The sequence below is a fragment of the Pseudophryne corroboree genome, chromosome 7 (genome assembly GCF_028390025.1).
Source record: "Pseudophryne corroboree isolate aPseCor3 chromosome 7, aPseCor3.hap2, whole genome shotgun sequence".
Taxonomy (NCBI): Eukaryota; Metazoa; Chordata; class Amphibia; order Anura; family Myobatrachidae; genus Pseudophryne; species Pseudophryne corroboree.
In genome coordinates, this window is record NC_086450.1 from 257,226,252 (window position 1) to 257,244,601 (window position 18,350).

General features: G+C 44.5%; 1 protein-coding gene across 4 annotated transcripts in view; it reads right to left on the bottom strand.

Moving 5' to 3' along the window:
• Positions 1–18,350, bottom strand: part of WDR75 (WD repeat domain 75) — a 1,043,598-nt gene that overhangs the window by 165,728 nt on the left and 859,520 nt on the right. For all 4 annotated transcript variants that reach the window (XM_063934110.1, XM_063934109.1, XM_063934108.1 and 1 more), the window contains one exon: positions 17,515–17,574. In XM_063934110.1, coding sequence (XP_063790180.1) covers positions 17,515–17,574 — 60 coding nt within the window. The remainder of the gene's footprint in view (positions 1–17,514; positions 17,575–18,350) is intronic.

An 18,350-nucleotide genomic window follows, 5' to 3' on the forward strand; every position in this document is an offset into this window, starting at 1 on the left:
ATTCTCCCAGGCTTTTTCAAAGATAGCATCTAATTCCTTAGATGCTGGGAAGGTTAGAGTGGACTTTTTACTGTCCGTGAAAAAGGCCTCCTCTACCTGCTCAGGAGTAGTGTCAGTAATGTGCAACACATCCCTTACGGCTTCAATCATCAACTGCACCTCCTTAGCAAGTGATGCCATCCCCCTTGACACATCTCTGTCACCGTCTGCAGTGTCAGAATCGGTGTCCGTGTCATCCTGCATAATCTTCGCAAGTGCACGTTTGTGGGAATGTACAGCAGGGGACCCCGAGGGAGCAGTATCTGACAAAACAACCATAGAGGATTGCAGAACCTGAGTTGCATGCTCAGTTCTAGCAACCCTGTCTGAAATCTGAGAAATAGTCCCACTAAGAGAGGCTAACCATTCCGGCTCTCTAGCAGGGATTTGCGCTACAACAGTGCAATCCTAATTACATGGGATGGCATCTTCCTGGGAAGATAATTCCTCTGCAGCATATGAAGAAGTCTCTCTAGGCATGTTTGCAACTACACACCAATCACCTCACATACACACAGGGTACTGGGCAGACAGAGTTTCCCCCAAGAATGGCAGAGAGACACAGATATTGGAGCCAACCCACACACAGAGCTACTGTATTATAGGTATAGGGAGACCCTAAACTAGCGCTGACTGTGTCCCTTAATAGGTGACACAGTCTATACACAGCCTCCCCTCCCTTCTACAAACTCCCTGGTACCGTACAGATAGCTGGAGGTGCTCTGGAGGGACCTGATCTTCCACTGGCAGTGTGCTGTAGGCAGGAAAATGACGCTGAACGCTGCTGGGTCCGCTCTGAGAAGCTCCGCTTCCTTAATGGTGCTGTCTTCCCGCTCTTCGTAAATTATACGGACCTGAGGATTTTGTGCTGGCTTGGATCCGCAGACCCCGACAGGCTTGTTTTGGTCAGTGTAGGGTCAGGTGCTGGCTCAGGTCGCCCCTCACAGCACCGCACCACAGTACCGCTGAGCCGTCCTATCCTTAAGCAGCCCTCTTCACACCGACCCCCCTGTAAGGGGGGAAAGTGACTCACTCGCCACACCAGCTCTGTAAGAGGGTGGCGGCTGGCTGCCGGGGTGAGCGCTCCCCTGTGGCGGGGCGCGATATGTCCCCTCTGGAGCTCAATGTTCAGTCAGCGGAGACAATGGCTCAGACCCCGCAGGGCGAACACTGCTATATAATACAAAGTGTGAGCCATCTCACTCCCCAGTTTATATACTGTGCACCATCAGACTGCTCCTTCCATACATGGCCTCCCTACCGCTGGAAATCTAATTAATAGCTCCAGACTGCATTTCTCACCGGGTTTTGGGGACAACTTAAGCTTGTTGACCTCTCCCAGAACTCATATAGTATTTGGCCCCAATGTGGTGGTGTTGATCCCGACCACCCACTTGCATATAAACTTAAATACCTGCTCCACAACCAAGCCCTTGTTAGACTCTAAAGTTACTATCTACAGGAAGACAGCTGGCCGCTACAGTGTGTGGGACATACCTGGGTACCAGTGGGTGTATTAGCAATATCTGTGGAGGTCTCCTCACTGCCAGATATAGCTATCCACATTAATGGTGCACCCTTTTCCATGCTCTGAAATGCTTTAAGAGTTGCCAGGAGAGTCTTCACACTGCGCCTTCTTAATTTTCCTTGATTACGCCTGATATTGCTTTACCACACCATGCCTCCAAATCAGTGTCACAAGAAGCTTTCTCTAAACCATCACCGCAACGTACTGCCACTCAGATGACCAATAAATCAGGCGTTGGCACGAAACCCCCCTCCCCGTATAGTAGTGACATCTTCAACCCAAAGCGAAGCTGCTCCATTACAGATGGGAGATAATGATGCCTTGACCGTTGGTACCTTCTGACTCAGTTCAAGTAAGAAGTCACAGCAGATTTTCGTGCTACGCTTCAAGCCTGTCAACAATCAATTGATGATCTTGGCGAACACACTGATCATTTATAATCTAAAATAGTGGAAGTGGTGGGTTCTCATAATGACCTAATTGTTTCACACAAAACCCTAGAAGGTGAGGTGGCATTTCTATGTGATAAACTGGCTGACTTGGAGAACAGATCGCACAGGAACAATCTTAAGCTACTTCCTGAAACTGTATCTAATAGTAGTCTATATGATGTTGCTCTTGAACTGTTTAGGAAGTTGTTACCATCTGCTTCCACATAGGATCTACTAATAGATCGTATTCAAAGATTGGCAAAAGCTAAGAAAGCCCCAAATGGTGTCCCTCGCGATGACTTAATGAGGGTACACTTTTCTCATGTTAAAAAATCCATTAATAGACCATTGTCTCTCTCTGCAGGCATCTTTGGACATTTGCAACTTTTTGGAGACTTCACTCAGGCTACACTAATTAAAAGATGCTAATTCCAGCCTATTACAGCCATTCTTCGAAAGGAAAACATAGCCTACCGATGGGGATTTCCGACCAGGATCCTTATCTCTTGGGAGGGTTCCACAGTGTCCATTCCTACAGTGGAGGATGACATGAAGCTCCTCGCTAGCTGGAATTTATCCGGTGATTCAGCTGCACCACAGTCTTCAGCAGGTAAAGGGAAGTGTTAATATGCTTCTTTACTACCTGGGGTCTCATTTATGCTGACCTTTGAGTTCCCTATACTTTTTGGTATTTTATAGGCTATGGTTAAGGCCTATTGATGATGTAGTTATGTTGCTTCATTTGCTATTCATTATTACACCTCGCCAGGGTTTGCTTGTCAGCAGGCCATCCTCTCTTGTGGAACCCATAAAGAACAAAGAGTGTTCTTTATGGGCACTGGTATAATCCACGTAAATCCTTAGAGCACGGACTAAGTCTAAAGATGCATCTCCCGCACAAATGTCCGGCCCTCGAAAAGCCAGAACTACAATTTCTTTGTTGAAGAAGAATTTAGAGACCACCTTAGGAAGATATCCATATTTGGTTCTGAGAACCACTCTATCTGGATGAAAAATCAGAAAAGGAGGGCAACATAATAATGCTCCTAAATCTGAGACTCTTCTAGCTGAAGCAATAGCCAGTAGAAAGAGAACCTTACTTGTCAACCATTTAAGATCCACGTGACTTAGTGGCTCAAATGGGGCAACTTGAAGCACCTTTAGGGGCTGTAGGGGGAACAAAAGAAGGTTGGATGTGAAGTACTCCTTGGAAAAAAGTGTGAACATCCTGTAGGTTAGCAATTTTCTTTTGAAACCATACTGTCAATGCTGACATCTGCACTCTCAAGGAAGCCACAGACCTTTGTCCATTCCTGCCTGAAGGAATGCTAGAACCCTAGAAACTCTAAAAGACCTAGGGTCAAGCATCCTGGCACCGCACCATTGAATATAAGCATGTCATGCTCGGTAATAAATGCGAGCCAAGGACGGTTTCCTTGCTCTAAGCATTGTTTGAATTACTTGTTGTGAAAATCCTTTTGCTTTCAGGATGGATGTCTCAAGAGACACGCTGTCAAAGACAGCCGATCCTGGTGCTTGTAATAACAAGGACCCTGCAACAGTAGATATGGAGTATCCACGGACAGCCTCTGCAGATCTGTGTACCTAATGTCTTCTAGGCCATGCTGGAGCTATTACGATATTGGCGCCTTTTCCTTGTTTGACCTTCCGAATCATCCTTGGCAACAGGGCGATTGGTGAAAACACATAGGCCAAATGAAAGTCCCATCTCACAAACCGAGCATCCATGAAGATCGCTTTGGGATCCTTTGTCCTTGACCCGTATGCAGGAACTTTGTTGTTTTGCCGAGAAGCCATGAGGTCTAGCTCCGGCAGCCTCCACTTGTTCACCAGAATCTGGAAGACCTCTTGGTATAAAACTCATTCGTTTGCATGAATGGCGTATCGACTGAGAAAATCCGCATCCCAGTTTAGGTCTCTCGGAACGAACACTGCGGACAAGGCCAGATGAAGTTCTGGCCATCTTAATGAGCGGCTTACCTCCTTCATTGCCTTTTGGCTGCGAGTTCCTCTCTGATGATTGAGGTACGCTACTGTCGTCACACTGTCCGAGCAAATCTGATCCGGTTTTCACTAAAGTATATCCTTTGCCTGAGTGAGTGCCACATATATATGGCCCGAAGTTCCAATATATTTATTGGCAGGCAACTTTCTCCCTTGGTCCACTGCCCCTGGAAGCAGCACTTTTCTGACACAGCTCCCCAGCACTGAAGACTGGTGTCCGTTGTCAGAACCTCCCACTGTGAGATCCAAAGGGGTCACCCTTTGTCCAGATGGGATGTCTGTAGCCACCAGGCTTGAGCCAGGATTAACAAGTCGTCCAGGTATGGGAAAATTCTTATCCCCTGACGACGGAGATAAGCCGCCATCACCACCATCATTTTGGTAAACACTCTTGGAGCTGTAGCCAGTCCAAATGGCAGGGCTCGAAAATGAAAATGTTGATGGAGGATAGCAAACCTGAGATAGCACTGACGGGACGGTGCTATAGGTACATGCAGGTAAGTATCCTGGATATCTAGGGATATCATAAAATCCCCTGGCTCAACGGCCAAGATAATGGAACGTAAAGACTCCATATAAAAACGAGGCACCCAAATGTATTTGTTTAGAGCTTTGAGTTTGAGAATGGGCCAGTATAACCCATTCAGTTTCTGTACTAGAAATAGGTTGGAGTAGAAACTTTGTCCCTGTTGTGCAGGAGGGACCGGTATTATCACCCCTGAATGTAACAACTTCTGAACTGCCACCTGTAAAGCCCTGGCCTTCATTTTCACTGAAGACTGGCTGGAACAAAAAAAATCTTTGCGGAGGGTGTTTCTTGAGGGCAAACGCCTAACCGTTTGATACCGCTTCTTGCACCCAGGAATCTGGGGTGGACTGCTGCCAGGCCTGTACAAATAAAATAATTCAGCCTCCCACCCGGGGTCCCCCAGATGTAGGCCCATGCCATCAGGCTGATGGCTTATATTCTGGTTTGGAAGCAGGCCCTGTTGTAGCCCAAAGCTTTTTAGTCTTTCCAGACTTCTCCGACTGGGACTTTTGTTGTAGCACCATCTTTTCTCCTTTCTTGGATCCGAAAGGTCCGAAAAGCTGGAAACCTAGGTTTGGACTTGTAAGTAGAAGAAAACTTCACTTTCTTAGAGTATGCTTACGACTCCAGAATATCTTTTTATTATTTACCAAAAAGAATATCTCTAGTAAAATGCAGAGACTCTAGTGCCTTTTTGGACTCTAATCCAGCCTTCCATGTACGCTCGGCTCTGTATGCTGCTACTGCTGAGGCTGATGCTTGAGAAGCTACAGTATAGTACCCATATCCAAGGCTGCTTCATGCATAAATATAGCAGCCTGTTTAATATCTGCAATATGGGACTTTTGTTCTCTAGACGCCAATGACAGATCATCTTCTAATGCATCAGACCAGGCCACCACTGCTTTCGCCATCCAGGCTGAAGTCATGGCAGGCCTACCAACTGCCCCTGACAAGGAAAAAACAAACAGTTTTTAGAAAACCATAAATTTTTCTAAATGTTACATCATTTATTGATGTTGAAGGCAGAGGTAATGTAGATTTACGCACCAACCAAATGAAATGCGTATCTACTTTGGGAGCAACCTCCCTTTTCAAACAATCCCCAGCCGGAAGAGGATAATGAGAATTCAATTTTTTAGGAATTCTAAACTTCTTACTGGGTGTGACCCAAGCCTCTTGCATGATTTCCGTCAGCTGTTCTAACTCCGGAAATTCAGTTCTGACCGTTTTGGGACATTTAAACTCTGGTACCTTGGATTATAACAAAGGTTCTGCTGCCTCCTCTAAGGATAGAATGGCTTGCATAGCATTAATCAGCTCAGGTATATCTACTGAGCTGCGACCTTCTTCCTCATATCTGTATGCAGACCCAGAACGCGAGAAATCATCCTTATCCTCTGAAGTGTCCCCTTCTGAAACATGTGTAGCCTGCGAAGATGTTATTTCATGTGTGTGATTTACTTGCCACAGGCATTTCAGCCTGTTTTTGTTGAAAGGAAGCAGATTCCTGGACTGGGTGTGTTAAGACTCAGGGGGAACGTTGCCTGTAAGGGTTAACTGGGTAACCTATCCCGGGTATGGGAGCTGGCATTATCCGCTCAGCTATATTGGATGTTTGTGAAGCCCATGGAGGTTTTGCTTGAACCTGTGCCTCCTATTAAGGAGGCTTTGGTGAAAACTATAACAATTTGCACATAATCCATTTTGTACCAGATCTTGAGAGGTTAGCCCTGCTTTGCATGACACACATGATATCAATGTCGGTGCTGTTGTGGAGAGTGTATCCTCCTCACCCTTGCAACTCTTGGTAAACAAATCACACACCTGTATGGTGTTAACAACACAATTTGTGACCATGTTCACTTTAAGCTTGCTAAAGTGATATACAATCTGATTCCTTCCTGCCTTGCATCATCACTGAGGATCAGTATATACAAAGATAGCAGAACTCATGGAAATATAGTATAGTAAAGGTCAGCAGTCGCACTAGCAATTCACAAGTTATACATTAGTATAAAAAGCAATATGAGCATATATTCAACCACAGATACATTTCAGGTATGTAGGAGAATATATATTACTGCATTACTTTATATAGGACTTTTCATGTATTCAGTAGTACAGTGAAAGAAACAGCAGTAAGTTTACCAGACTCGTATGCATCAGGCACTTATCCAACTAGTCATACCCCAATGGTAGGTAGAGTCTTAGTGCTGTATCACCTGCTTCAAGAGAGCGGGATACAGGGACACTTAACCCCGCTTCCAGGATTGATCAATACGAGCAAACGCTGATTGGGTTCAGACACAATTAGTATACACAGACGCCCAGGTGAACACATATGCACCAGTGACCCAGCCGCCTATGCTGCAACAGGGTCACGTAGAAATCTAGGGTCTCAGACGGAAGCGGGAAATCAATTCATGGCGGGAAACTCAGAGGAAACTGGTCATGAACCAAGGGAAGGGGCGACTAGATGAGCACCTTACTCCCCACTGCTGATATCAGTCCCAGGGATCCCAGTCTCTTACTACTTTCTTGCTCTTAGGTGGCAGCCACGACAGCGACTGTTCAGTAGTCCCGTCTTGAAAACAGTGTGGCTGTGTAGCGTCTTAACCCACTATGCGGAAGGGACGCCTTACCTTCTCCCCGTTCCCCGGCCACAGCCTGGTAAAGTCAGCTTGACTTGCTAGTACATCCTCACTGACGCCCGCCGAAACAGCACTGTATATGTGGGTAAGCGTTGTTGCGACCGAGCGGAGAGTTGTTGGAGCGACTTTTTCTAAGGTGCGTATAAGACACTTTTTAGAATGATCGCTCAAAAAGAATAAGAATATAAAAATAAATTAAGGAAAAAGCTTATGGCTGCCAAAAAGTCAGCAGCCCTAGACCATGGTCCGGCTTCTGCTGCACCAAACAAAAAACTGAAATCCCTGAGCCAGGTATATAGGAGACTATCCCGTTGCATTCTGGGAGGCTGAAAGCTTTGACTCCTAACAGTAATTAGTTTGAGTTGGATTTTACCGTTTGCTGGATGGGTGCGGGGAGGTTGGTCACTACCCCCCTCCCCTGCATTTAATAGGAGTGGAGTTTGCAATTTGGCACCTTACGACTCCTGGTGTCTGTTTATTTTTTTTGTGTGTCATCTTGAACATGTCCTCCATGTACATCAGTTGTCTGCTATTACAGTGTAATATTTCAGGCATTGCTTTGCTATGATGGTATTAATCTTTATTATTGTTATTATTTAAATTAATGCCAAACGTTTAAACTCGCCACAGAAGCAGAAATTAGCTCTGTCCTCCTTTCACAAGATGAAAGCACACATTGTTGCGGTCCAAGAAACACACTTTCGCAAACCTGAGTACCGTAGTTTCTTTGATGGTAGATACCCTCACTGCTATATGGCCAACAGGCCTGCCAAAAAGGCAGGAGTTGCCATACTTATTTCACAACATTGTCCTTTTGTTTTAGACTCTCAATAAGTTGAAGTCACTGCTGTTACCATAGTCTCCTATTATGCCCCCAACTCTAGACAACTCCCTTTTTGTATGAAATTTTGCGCAGTCCTTCTGAAAAAATGCTAGGTGGGTTGTTATTATTCTCTGAGATTTTAATATGGTATTGGATCCTCAAATGGAAAGATCTTGCTCGGCTGCTTTGAAATCTGACGCACCCCTGGATTCTGCCACTGGATTCTGTAATTTGCTAGGTGTATATGACCTTTATGACGCCTGGCATTCTAAACACCGGACAGTTCGGGTTGACACATTATTCTCATGTCCATCGCTCCTATTCAAGAATTCACTTAGTACTGACATATAGGTGGATTCTGCCATCTATAAGTTAGATTGATTTAATGCCAATGATGTGGCCTGATCACTCCCCCTTTCTCCGGCACGGTCCACAAGTTATCCACAGTATAACAATGGGATATGATGAAGCGACAGCGTATTTGCACCAATCGGGCAAAGCTTTTCCGGCCTCCCAGCAGGCAACGGGCCCGTCCATATATCCCCACCTCCTTGCTCAGGCAAATCAGTTTTTTGCTTGGTGCGGCAGGAGCTGGACCATGGTCAGAGGGCTGCTGGTTTTTTAGCAGCCCTAAGCTTTCTAATGTTATTTTTATAGTCTTACTATTTTCTGAGTGATCTTTCTAAACAGCGTCTTATACGTACCTTAGAAAGAGTTGCTCCAACAACTCTCCACCGGGTCGCAACAACGCTTACCCACGAGTACAGTGCTGTTTTGGTGGGCGTCTGTGTCGGATACACTAGCAGGTCCAGCAGACGTTACCAGGCTGTGGCCGGAGCACGGGGAGGAGGTAAGGCATCGGTTCCACTTAGAAGAAGAATACGGACAAAGCTGCACTGTTTTGGGAGGAGACCACCAAACAGTCGCTGACGCAGCTGCCACCTCGGGCGCACCAGCGCTAGGCCTTAGGGATCAGAGGTTCCAGGAATAGTATGAGGCCGCGATCCCTAGGGTTGATGTCAGCAGTGGGGAGTTAGACGCTCTCCTGGTCGCCCCTCCCCCCGGTTCATGACCAGTTTCCTCCAAGTCTCCCACCATGAACTGTTTCCCGCATCCGTCTCAGATGCTGTACACGTAGGGGATCCAGTAATAGCATAGGCGGCTGTGTGACTGGTGCGTCCGTGTTCACTGAGAGTCTGTGTTAACTATAGGTTCATGGAGCGGCAGTGTACACCAGTAGCGTCTGGATCCACTCAGCGTTCGTTAACGTATTGATCGGTCCTGGAAGCGAGGCGAGTCTCCCTGTATCCCACTCTACTGAGTACGGGTTATACAGCACTAAGTCTCTAACTACCTTTTGAGTACGAATAGTTAGATAAGTGCCTATTGCATACGAGTCTGTATAAATTTACTGTTGTTTCTTTCGCATTGCGTCTGAATACGTTAGATCTGTTTAAACATGATGCAATAATATGTTCTCCTACATACTTAAAATGTAGTTGTAACTGATGATGTGTTCATATTGCTTATTATACTAATGTATAACATGTGACTGACTGCTAGTGTGATTGCTGACTTTACTATATTTCTGTCAGTTTATTATTCCGATCCTCAATGCCGGTGCATGGGTAGGGTCGGATTGTATTTCACTTTAAGAAATTTAAAGTGACTACAGTCACAAATTGTGTAGTACACTGTGGAACCGTTGATTATTTATCATGTCTAAGAGCGGCAAAGGTGAGGAAGGGACACTCACAGCAACACCAACACTCATATTATGTTTGTCTTGCAAAGCGGTTTTATCCTCTCAGGATCTGGTTCAGGATGGTTTCTGTGCATATTGTTTTATCTTTCATCAGGGGTTAAAGAAAAATACAAGGCAGATTCAGGTGCAGATGGATCCACCTTTGGCTATGTTTGCACAGACTTTATCCAGTATAGCTGAACGGATAATTCCTCCAACTCCTGTACCAGGGATATGTTACACAATTAACCCTTACATGCAGCACCCCACCTATGGTGTATCACTTCCAGCAGCAGCAGCTTCTCAAAAGAAACAAGCTGATAAACCAGTGGTAAGTAAATCTTCACCCTCACAGGCTACACATGATTTAGATGAGGATTCATCGGAAGATGAAAGCTCAATTAATTCTGCGACATACGAAGAGGAGGAGGAAGGTCTCAGCTCAGTGGATATAGCTGAGTTAATTAAAGCAATGAAAGCCATTCTATCCTTAGAGGATTCAGCAGAGCCTGTATTAAAAATCAAGGCACCTGTTTAAACGTCTCAAAACAGTTAAAAATTAGTTTCCAGGGTCAGACCTGCTGACGGAAATTATGGAAGAGGCTTGGGCTACGCCCAATAAGAAGTTTAGAAATCCTAAGAAATGGAATTCTAATTTCCCTCTTCCAGAGGGGGAATGTTCAAAAAGGGAAGTGGCTGCCAGAGTAGATACGCATGTAATTTGATTAGTGCAAAAATCTACATTACCTTTGCCTTCAACATCATTAAATGATGTCACGGATAGGAGAGTGGATGGTTTTCTAAAAAACATTTTTTCCCTGTCTGGGGCAGTCATAAGGCCAGCCATGGCATCAGCTTGGATGGCAAAGGCAGTGGTTGCCTTGGATGATGCATTGGAGGGGGTTTTTTATATAGCTTCTGGAGAGCAAAAATCCCATACAGCTCATATAAAACAGGCTGCAATGTTCCTGGGAGCAGCATTGGATATGGGTACTATTGCTTCCAGGGCATCAGCTTCAACAATAGCTGCTAGCAGAGCAGTTTGACTACGCACGTGGAAGGGTGATTCAAAATCTAAGGTTTTGGAATCATTACACTTTTCTGGAAATATTCTTTTTGGCAAAGAATTGATAGATATTCTGGAGTCAGAAGCAGACTCCAAAAAGGTCAAGTTTCCTTCCACATACAATTTCAAACCTCAAGTTTAGGATTTTCAGCCCTTTCGGTCTCAAGGAAAAGCTAAAGGAAAAACTGACGGCAAGCAGGCCCAACACAACAAGTCTGGTAAGATTAAAAAGCATTGGGCTACTAGAGGATCGGTTGGGAAAACAGATAATAAATCATCAGCCTGATGGTGTTGGCATCCACCTGCGGGACCTCAGGGTGGGAGGCCGACTTCTTTAGTTTGCACAGATCTGGCAACAGTCTACAAAAGATGCCTGGGAGCAGGAAGCAGTATCTCTAGGTTACGCTTTTGCCTTCAAGAAGCACCCTACTCAAAGGTTTTTTGTACCATCTCGGGTAGAGACGAAGGCCAGGGCTTTGTTAGAAGCTGTCCAGAAATTGCTTCAGTCAGTAGTAGTCATTCCAGTTCCTCCTGCACAACGAGGACAGGGTTTTTACTTCAACCTGTTATTAGTTCAGAAACCAAATGGGTCTTTTCGGCCCATTCTCAACTCAAAGTACTGAACAAACACATTTGGGTAACTCGGTTTCACATGGAAAGGTTGCATTCCATTATTTTAGCCATAGAGCCAGGGAATTATATGGTATCCCTGGATATACAGAATGCTTAACTACATGTCCCTATAGCACGGTCACATCAGTGCTATCTCAGGTTCGCTATCCTCCAACAGCATTTTCAGTTCCAGGCCCTACCTTTTGGGTTAGCCACAGCTCCCAAAGTATTTACCAAAATGATGGTGGTAATGGCAGCTTGTCTCCGCCAGCAGAAGATAATTTTTCCATACCACAACGATCTTTTAATCCTGGCACAGATGCAGGATTTGCTCTTGTCATCTGCAACAGACAATAAGGTGTATGCAGAACTACGGGTGGCTCATAAACTGGGCAAAATCGTCTCAGGTTCAGTCACAACGGATGACTCACTTGGGGGCTGTACTGGATTCAGGTTTTCAGAGAGTAAGTTCACCTCTGAACAAGATATCCAAGGTCCAGTTAAGGATTCAGGACTTGTTACACAGTCAAAAGATATCCATTCACGCAGCAATGTGTGTGTGATGGATTTGATAGTGTCAACATTTGACATGGTGGAGTAACACAATTCCACTCAAGGCCTCTGCAGCGTCTGATTCTTGCCAAATGGAATGGGTTGCATCAGACGATAAAAACAGACTATGGCGGTCTTTCCGAGTTGATCGTAGCTCTGCTAAATTTAGCACAGCTATGATCAATCACACTGACATGCAGGGGGACGCCCAGCACAAGGCTAGTCCGCCCTGCATGTCAGTGCCGCCCCCCTACCCCGCAGAAGTGCAAAGGCAACGCACAGCGGCGATGCCTTTGCACTTCAAGAGTAGCTCCTGGCCAACCCAGCAACTGCGTGTGACGTCACGCAGTCGCTGCGGCCTGCCCCCCGTTCGGTATGGCCACGCCTGTGTTGGCCGGACTGCCCCCGCCCGTCCAGCGACCGCCTCTGCCTGTCAATAAGGAAGAGGTGATCACATCCCTGCTACGGCCTTCGGCCGTCTGGCATGCGCCGACACATGCATAGTAGGGACCACTTTGCTCAGCTCCGCCAAAAAGCAGCGAGCGAACAGGTCAGAATGACTCCCTATGTTTCTTATGATAGAAGTAAGAAGGTCATTAGCCTGGTGGCTACAGAAATCCCATCTGGACAAGGGGAAACCCCTTTGGATATCAGATTGGGAACTTCTGATGACAGGCGCCAGTCTCCAGGGCTGTGGAGCAGTGTCAGGAAGGTTGTGTTTTCAGGGGCAACGGACCAGGGAAGAAAGTTGCCTGCCAATAAACATATTGGAACTTCGGGCCATATACATGGCAACGATTCAGAAAAAGGATATTCTTTGGGGAAAACCAGTCCAGATCCACTCGGGCAATGTGACGGCAGTAGCAAACCTTAACCATTAGGGAGGAACTCGCAGCCGAAAAGAGATGAAGGAGGTAAATCACATACTAAAGTGGGCAGAACTTCATCATCCAGCCTTGTCCGCAGTGTTCATTCCGGGAGTCCTAAACTGGGAAGCGGACTCTCTCAGTTGACACGCCATTCAGGCAAGCGAATGGTCTCTACACCCGGAGGTCTTTCAGACTCTAGTAGAGAAGTGGGGGTTGCCAGAGACAGATCTCATAGCGTTCCGTCAGAACAACAACGTTCTCGCAGACGGGTCAAGAACAAAGGATCCCAGAGCGATCTTTCTGGATGTCCTGTCGGCGAGATGGGACTTTCAGCTTGCTTATGTGTTTCCTCCAATGATCCTATTACCCAGCGTGGTGAGAAAGATAAAGAAAGGGAAAGGTGCCATGAAACTAATAGCTCCGGCTTGGCCCAGAAGACATTGGTACACAGATCTGCAGAGAATGTCGATGGCTGTTTCACTTCTGCACCTTCAACGTTCAGATCTACTGATGCAGAGACCATGTTATCACAGACATCTGGATCGACTGTCTTTGACGGTGTGGCTTTTGAAACCGCTATCCTGAAGTCAAGAGGATTCTTACAACAGGTAATTCAAACTATGCTTAGAGCAAAGAAAACTTCCTTTGTGCAGTGAACGGAAAATGGACCCTAAGTCTTTCAGAGTTTCCAGGGTCTTAGCATTCCCTTCATGCAGGAATGATTAAAAGTTTGCAGGTGGCTTCCTTGAGAGTGTCAGCATTGACTGTATGGTTCCAAAAGAAAATTGCCGATTTACAGGATGTGCATACTTTTTTCCAGGGAATGCTGCACATTCAACCTCCTTTTGTTCCTCCTACAGTGCGCCTTGGGACTTAAGTCTAGTCCTGAAAACCCTTCAAGTTGCCCCGTTTGAGCCACTTAATAAAGTGGATCTTAAACGGTTGACAGCTGAAGTTCTTTCTACTGGCTATGGCGTCAGCTAGAAGAGTATCAGATTTAGGGGCATTATCATGTCGTTCCCCGTTTCTGATTTTTTATCCAGATAAAGCAGTTCTCACAACTAGATATGGGTATCTTCCTAAGGTGGTGTCTAAATTCCACCTTAATGACGAATTTGTAGTACCAGCTTTCCAGGTACCGGGCCTTTCTGCAGGAGATGCATCGCTGGACGTGGTCCGTGCATTAAGGATCTACGTGGATCGTACCAGTGCCATCAGAAAGACAGATTCTCTCTTCATTCTCTACAGATTTCACAAGAGAGGATGGCCTGCTGATAAGCAGACACTGTCAAGATGGCTTCGGATGATGATTTCAGAAGCATATTCTCAGGCTGAGCTCCCTGCTCCGGCTAATGTCTGCTCACTCTACTCGTAAGGTAGGTCGATCATGGGCAGAACAATGTGGTGCTTCAGCAGAACAGATATGTAAGGCAGCCACATGGTCTTCCATTAACACATTCATTAGACATTATGCCGTTTATACCTTTGCCTCTCATGATGCTGAATTCAGGCGAAGGATTCTCCTGCCCAATCAGGAGCGTCCCCAACACTAAATTACTTTGGGAAATCCCAATGTTATCCTGTGGATAACCTGTGGACCTTGCCGGAGAAATATACGTTATGGTAAGTACTTACCTTTGATAACGATATTTCTCCTAAGTCCACAGGATCCACAGGGATCCCACCCTGACGCACCTGATTTGCGGAACCTTTTACTCACTAACCTCTTCCTTCTTGTACGGAAGGGTGTGTATGTGTGTTCTTATCGCCTGGTTACGGCTATCTATGATGCTTCTGCCTTGAGCTTTCGAATACAACTGATTTGCCTGAGCAAGGAGGCGGGGATATATGGACGGGCCCGTTGCATGCTGGGAGGCCGATTGGTGCAAAACCGCTGTCGCTTCATCATATCCCATTGTTATCCTGTGGATTTAGGATTAATACCGTTATCAACGGCAAGTTCTTACCATAACATATATTTGTATTTTTTCGTATGATATTGCAAATACTGTACATTTGCGAAGTACTACTCCCAGCTCTATCACAGATTCTGATGTTGATGCTTTTCTGAGTGCTTTGAACCTGCCTGCCGTGGACTCTGGGAGACGCTTGTCGGTTCCTTAGTGCTCCCTGGTCTCTGTCTGAAGTAGAAGCAGCTATCGATGCTATGCCAGCTGATAAAGCCCCAGGTCTAGATAACTATCCAACACATTTTGATAAATGCTATAAACACAGTTTAGCTCTCAAACTCTTAGCAGTCTTTAATGAGGCGTCTAAAACCAGGAAACTTCCTAAAGAAATGCTGGAAGCACAAGTCATAGCGATTCCAAAGCAGGGTAAAACCCCCACTATTGTACCAAAAAAATCGACCAATAGCCCTGCTAAATACGGACATCAAACTCTTCGCTAAACTAATTGCCACTTGCCTTGGTCCTCTTCTTGCCTCGCTAATTGCAGCAGACCAGGTTGGATTTTTTCCGGGCAGGCAGGCTCCAGATAATACTCAAAGAGTGTTTAACGTCATATAATACTGTGACTCTAAAAAATGTCTCTGGATGCCAAAAAGGCGTTGAATAACTGCATTGGGGGTTATCTGCAGTTGGTACTGACAATTTGGCATTCAAGTCTGGATTTTTCACTCTATTTTGGCCTTATATTCTGCTCCCTCCGCGAAGGTATCTGTAAACGGATGTATAACCTCTGGGTTTGACATTACCAATGGCACTAGATAGGGATGCCCATTGTCTCCCATTGATTTTGCTCTGGCCATTGAGCCTCTGGCTGAAAAAAATAGATCTACTGAAGACATCAGATGACCTGAGAATAGAGGGAGTTTTCCACAAAATTTATTTACAGATGATATCCTCTTATGTTTACTGCATCCTAAAACATCTCTCCCATCCCTCCACAAAGTATTAAATATGTATACAAACATTTCTTTCTACAAATTGAACACATCCAAGACTGAGGGTTTCCCTTTTATTTTCCCGGAAGCAGTAGTTAAATTACTCAAAGACAAATATAGGTACAAGTGGCAATATATATATATATATATATATATATTTATTCCTACCCGCCCCAGACCTACCTATTTTGACTATAGCATGGCTCATACATGACTTAAAGCTTGACTCTTGGCATTCAGTAGGCCTCGCAAGCTTAAAAGATATTTTTTTTCTGAGGGAAGACTTACATCTTTTTCCCAAATCCAATTTCATATTCCAACATTTTTTTTTTTTTAATAAATACCTTCAGTTGTGTCACTGGTTGAATACCTACCTTCGAAAGGTGCATGGTATCCCCTCCTTCCCCAAAATACTGTTTTCTCGACTGACTTCCTCACAACACCGAGAAGGTTTAACAAAATGGTATCAATATATAGTGATTAATTTAAAAAAAGGAAAATAACCAGCCCTTGTCAAATGGCAAAAGGTTTTATTTACAACACTGCACGAAGATGAATGGGAATCTATGTCTTACAACTGTTATAAGATGTCCAAATGTTTGAGCCACTCCGAGATGTTTTACAAACTGTGTACTTCACACCAGAGTGGCAACACAGTATATAGCCTTCCACTTCCCGGTATTGCTGGAGGAACTGTGGTTGTGTAGGTAATATCTATCATTTCTTTTGGGATTGTCATGTACTCTCATAGAAGTGTATTGCACGTGACTGTCCCTGCCGACCCTGTCGTGGCACTATTTCATCATTCTTCACACCAGCTTCTTAGTGGTGATAACAATTTGATATCTACTAAGGCTGCTATAGCACAGTTATGGAAATCAGCTACCGTGCCTTGTATACGGATCATTGAGAATAAAATTCACAAACATTATCTGCTTGACACAGCCAATTGTAAATATACTTCATCAGCCTCTTCGATACACATTAAAGTGGTTCAAGTGGAGTGAATACCGGGAGAGTTAGGGACAGTCAACTATATACTGTATACAGTAGTCCTGTAGATTTCACAATTTTAAATTCTCCGGAAGACAACACAGACTCGTGATTTACTCTGAACCCGTTATATTGAACAATTCACAATAGACATGCATGATGTACTGCTTATGTTCATCCTTGTCTGGTCCTCATGTTTCCCCCCTTATTTGATTACTTGATTGTTTGATGGTCCAGTTTCACATAAAGTACTAACTTATGTCTTTTTACCTGTGGACTTGTGAAATTTGACCACAACATTGCTTGTACACTTTACTTTATTATTGCTTAAATCAATAAAAATGTATTGTTATAAAAAAAAAAAAGAGAGAAAGACTGCTTATTTTTTTTTTTTACATAACATATTCAACTGATAAACAAGGTTACATGCTTTTTAGCAAAGGCATAGTTAGTTTTTCTCCTCAAATTGCTTTCACTTATTCTGTTACTGCTAACGGCCTCACAATATTATTATACTTAAACATTTTAAGTGCTTTTAAATGAAGTCTGTGAGAAGTACAAAAGGTGTTGAGAAGTACAAAAGGTGTTCACTGTAAATGAAAGCACAATGGGCGGTTGTTTAGCCTTACCAAAGAGCATATGGCTGATCTCCTCAGCAGAAACAGTACAGATAGCACAAAAAGAAAGAAAACAGTTGGGTAAAGGATAAACAGGTATCACCCAGTAGTAAAATTGTACACTTACCTGCTTAATAAAAGGTTTTAAGCGCTCTTCTGGGGATTTTGTACTAAAAGTCATCAAGTCCTAAAAGATAGCAAAACATGGTATTTTTAATAATTTGACTGTAAAATCTTGTACGATAGGCTGTATAAAAGTTATAATATTTCTATTTTGAGGATAAAATCTAAAATTGGAAACAAAAAGATATAACTTCACTGACCTAACAAAAAACATTCCCAATGTTTTTGAACTAAGCCTGTGATACACACAAAAGGTGTTAATGTAAACTGTAAATGTAGGTGCAATTGGCGGTTGTTTAGCCTACACTAAAAAATAAGATTTTACTTACCGATAAATCTATTTCTCGTAGTCCGTAGTGGATGCTGGGACTCCGTCAGGACCAAGGGGAATAGCGGCTCCGCAGGAGACAGGGCACAAAATTTAAACGTTTGACCACTAGGTGGTGTGTACTGGCTCCTCCCCCTATGACCCTCCTCCAAGCCTCAGTTAGGATACTGTGCCCGGACGAGCGTACACAATAAGGAAGGATTTTGAATCCCGGGTAAGACTCATACCAGCCACACCAATCACACCGTACAACTTGTGATCTGAACCCAGTTAACAGTATGACAAACGTAGGAGCCTCTGAACAGACGGCTCACAACAATAACAACCCGATTTTTTTGTAACAATAACTATGTACAAGTATTGCAGACAATCCGCACTTGGGATGGGCGCCCAGCATCCACTACGGACTACGAGAAATAGATTTATCGGTAAGTAAAATCTTATTTTCTCTGACGTCCTAGTGGATGCTGGGACTCCGTCAGGACCATGGGGATTATACCAAAGCTCCCAAA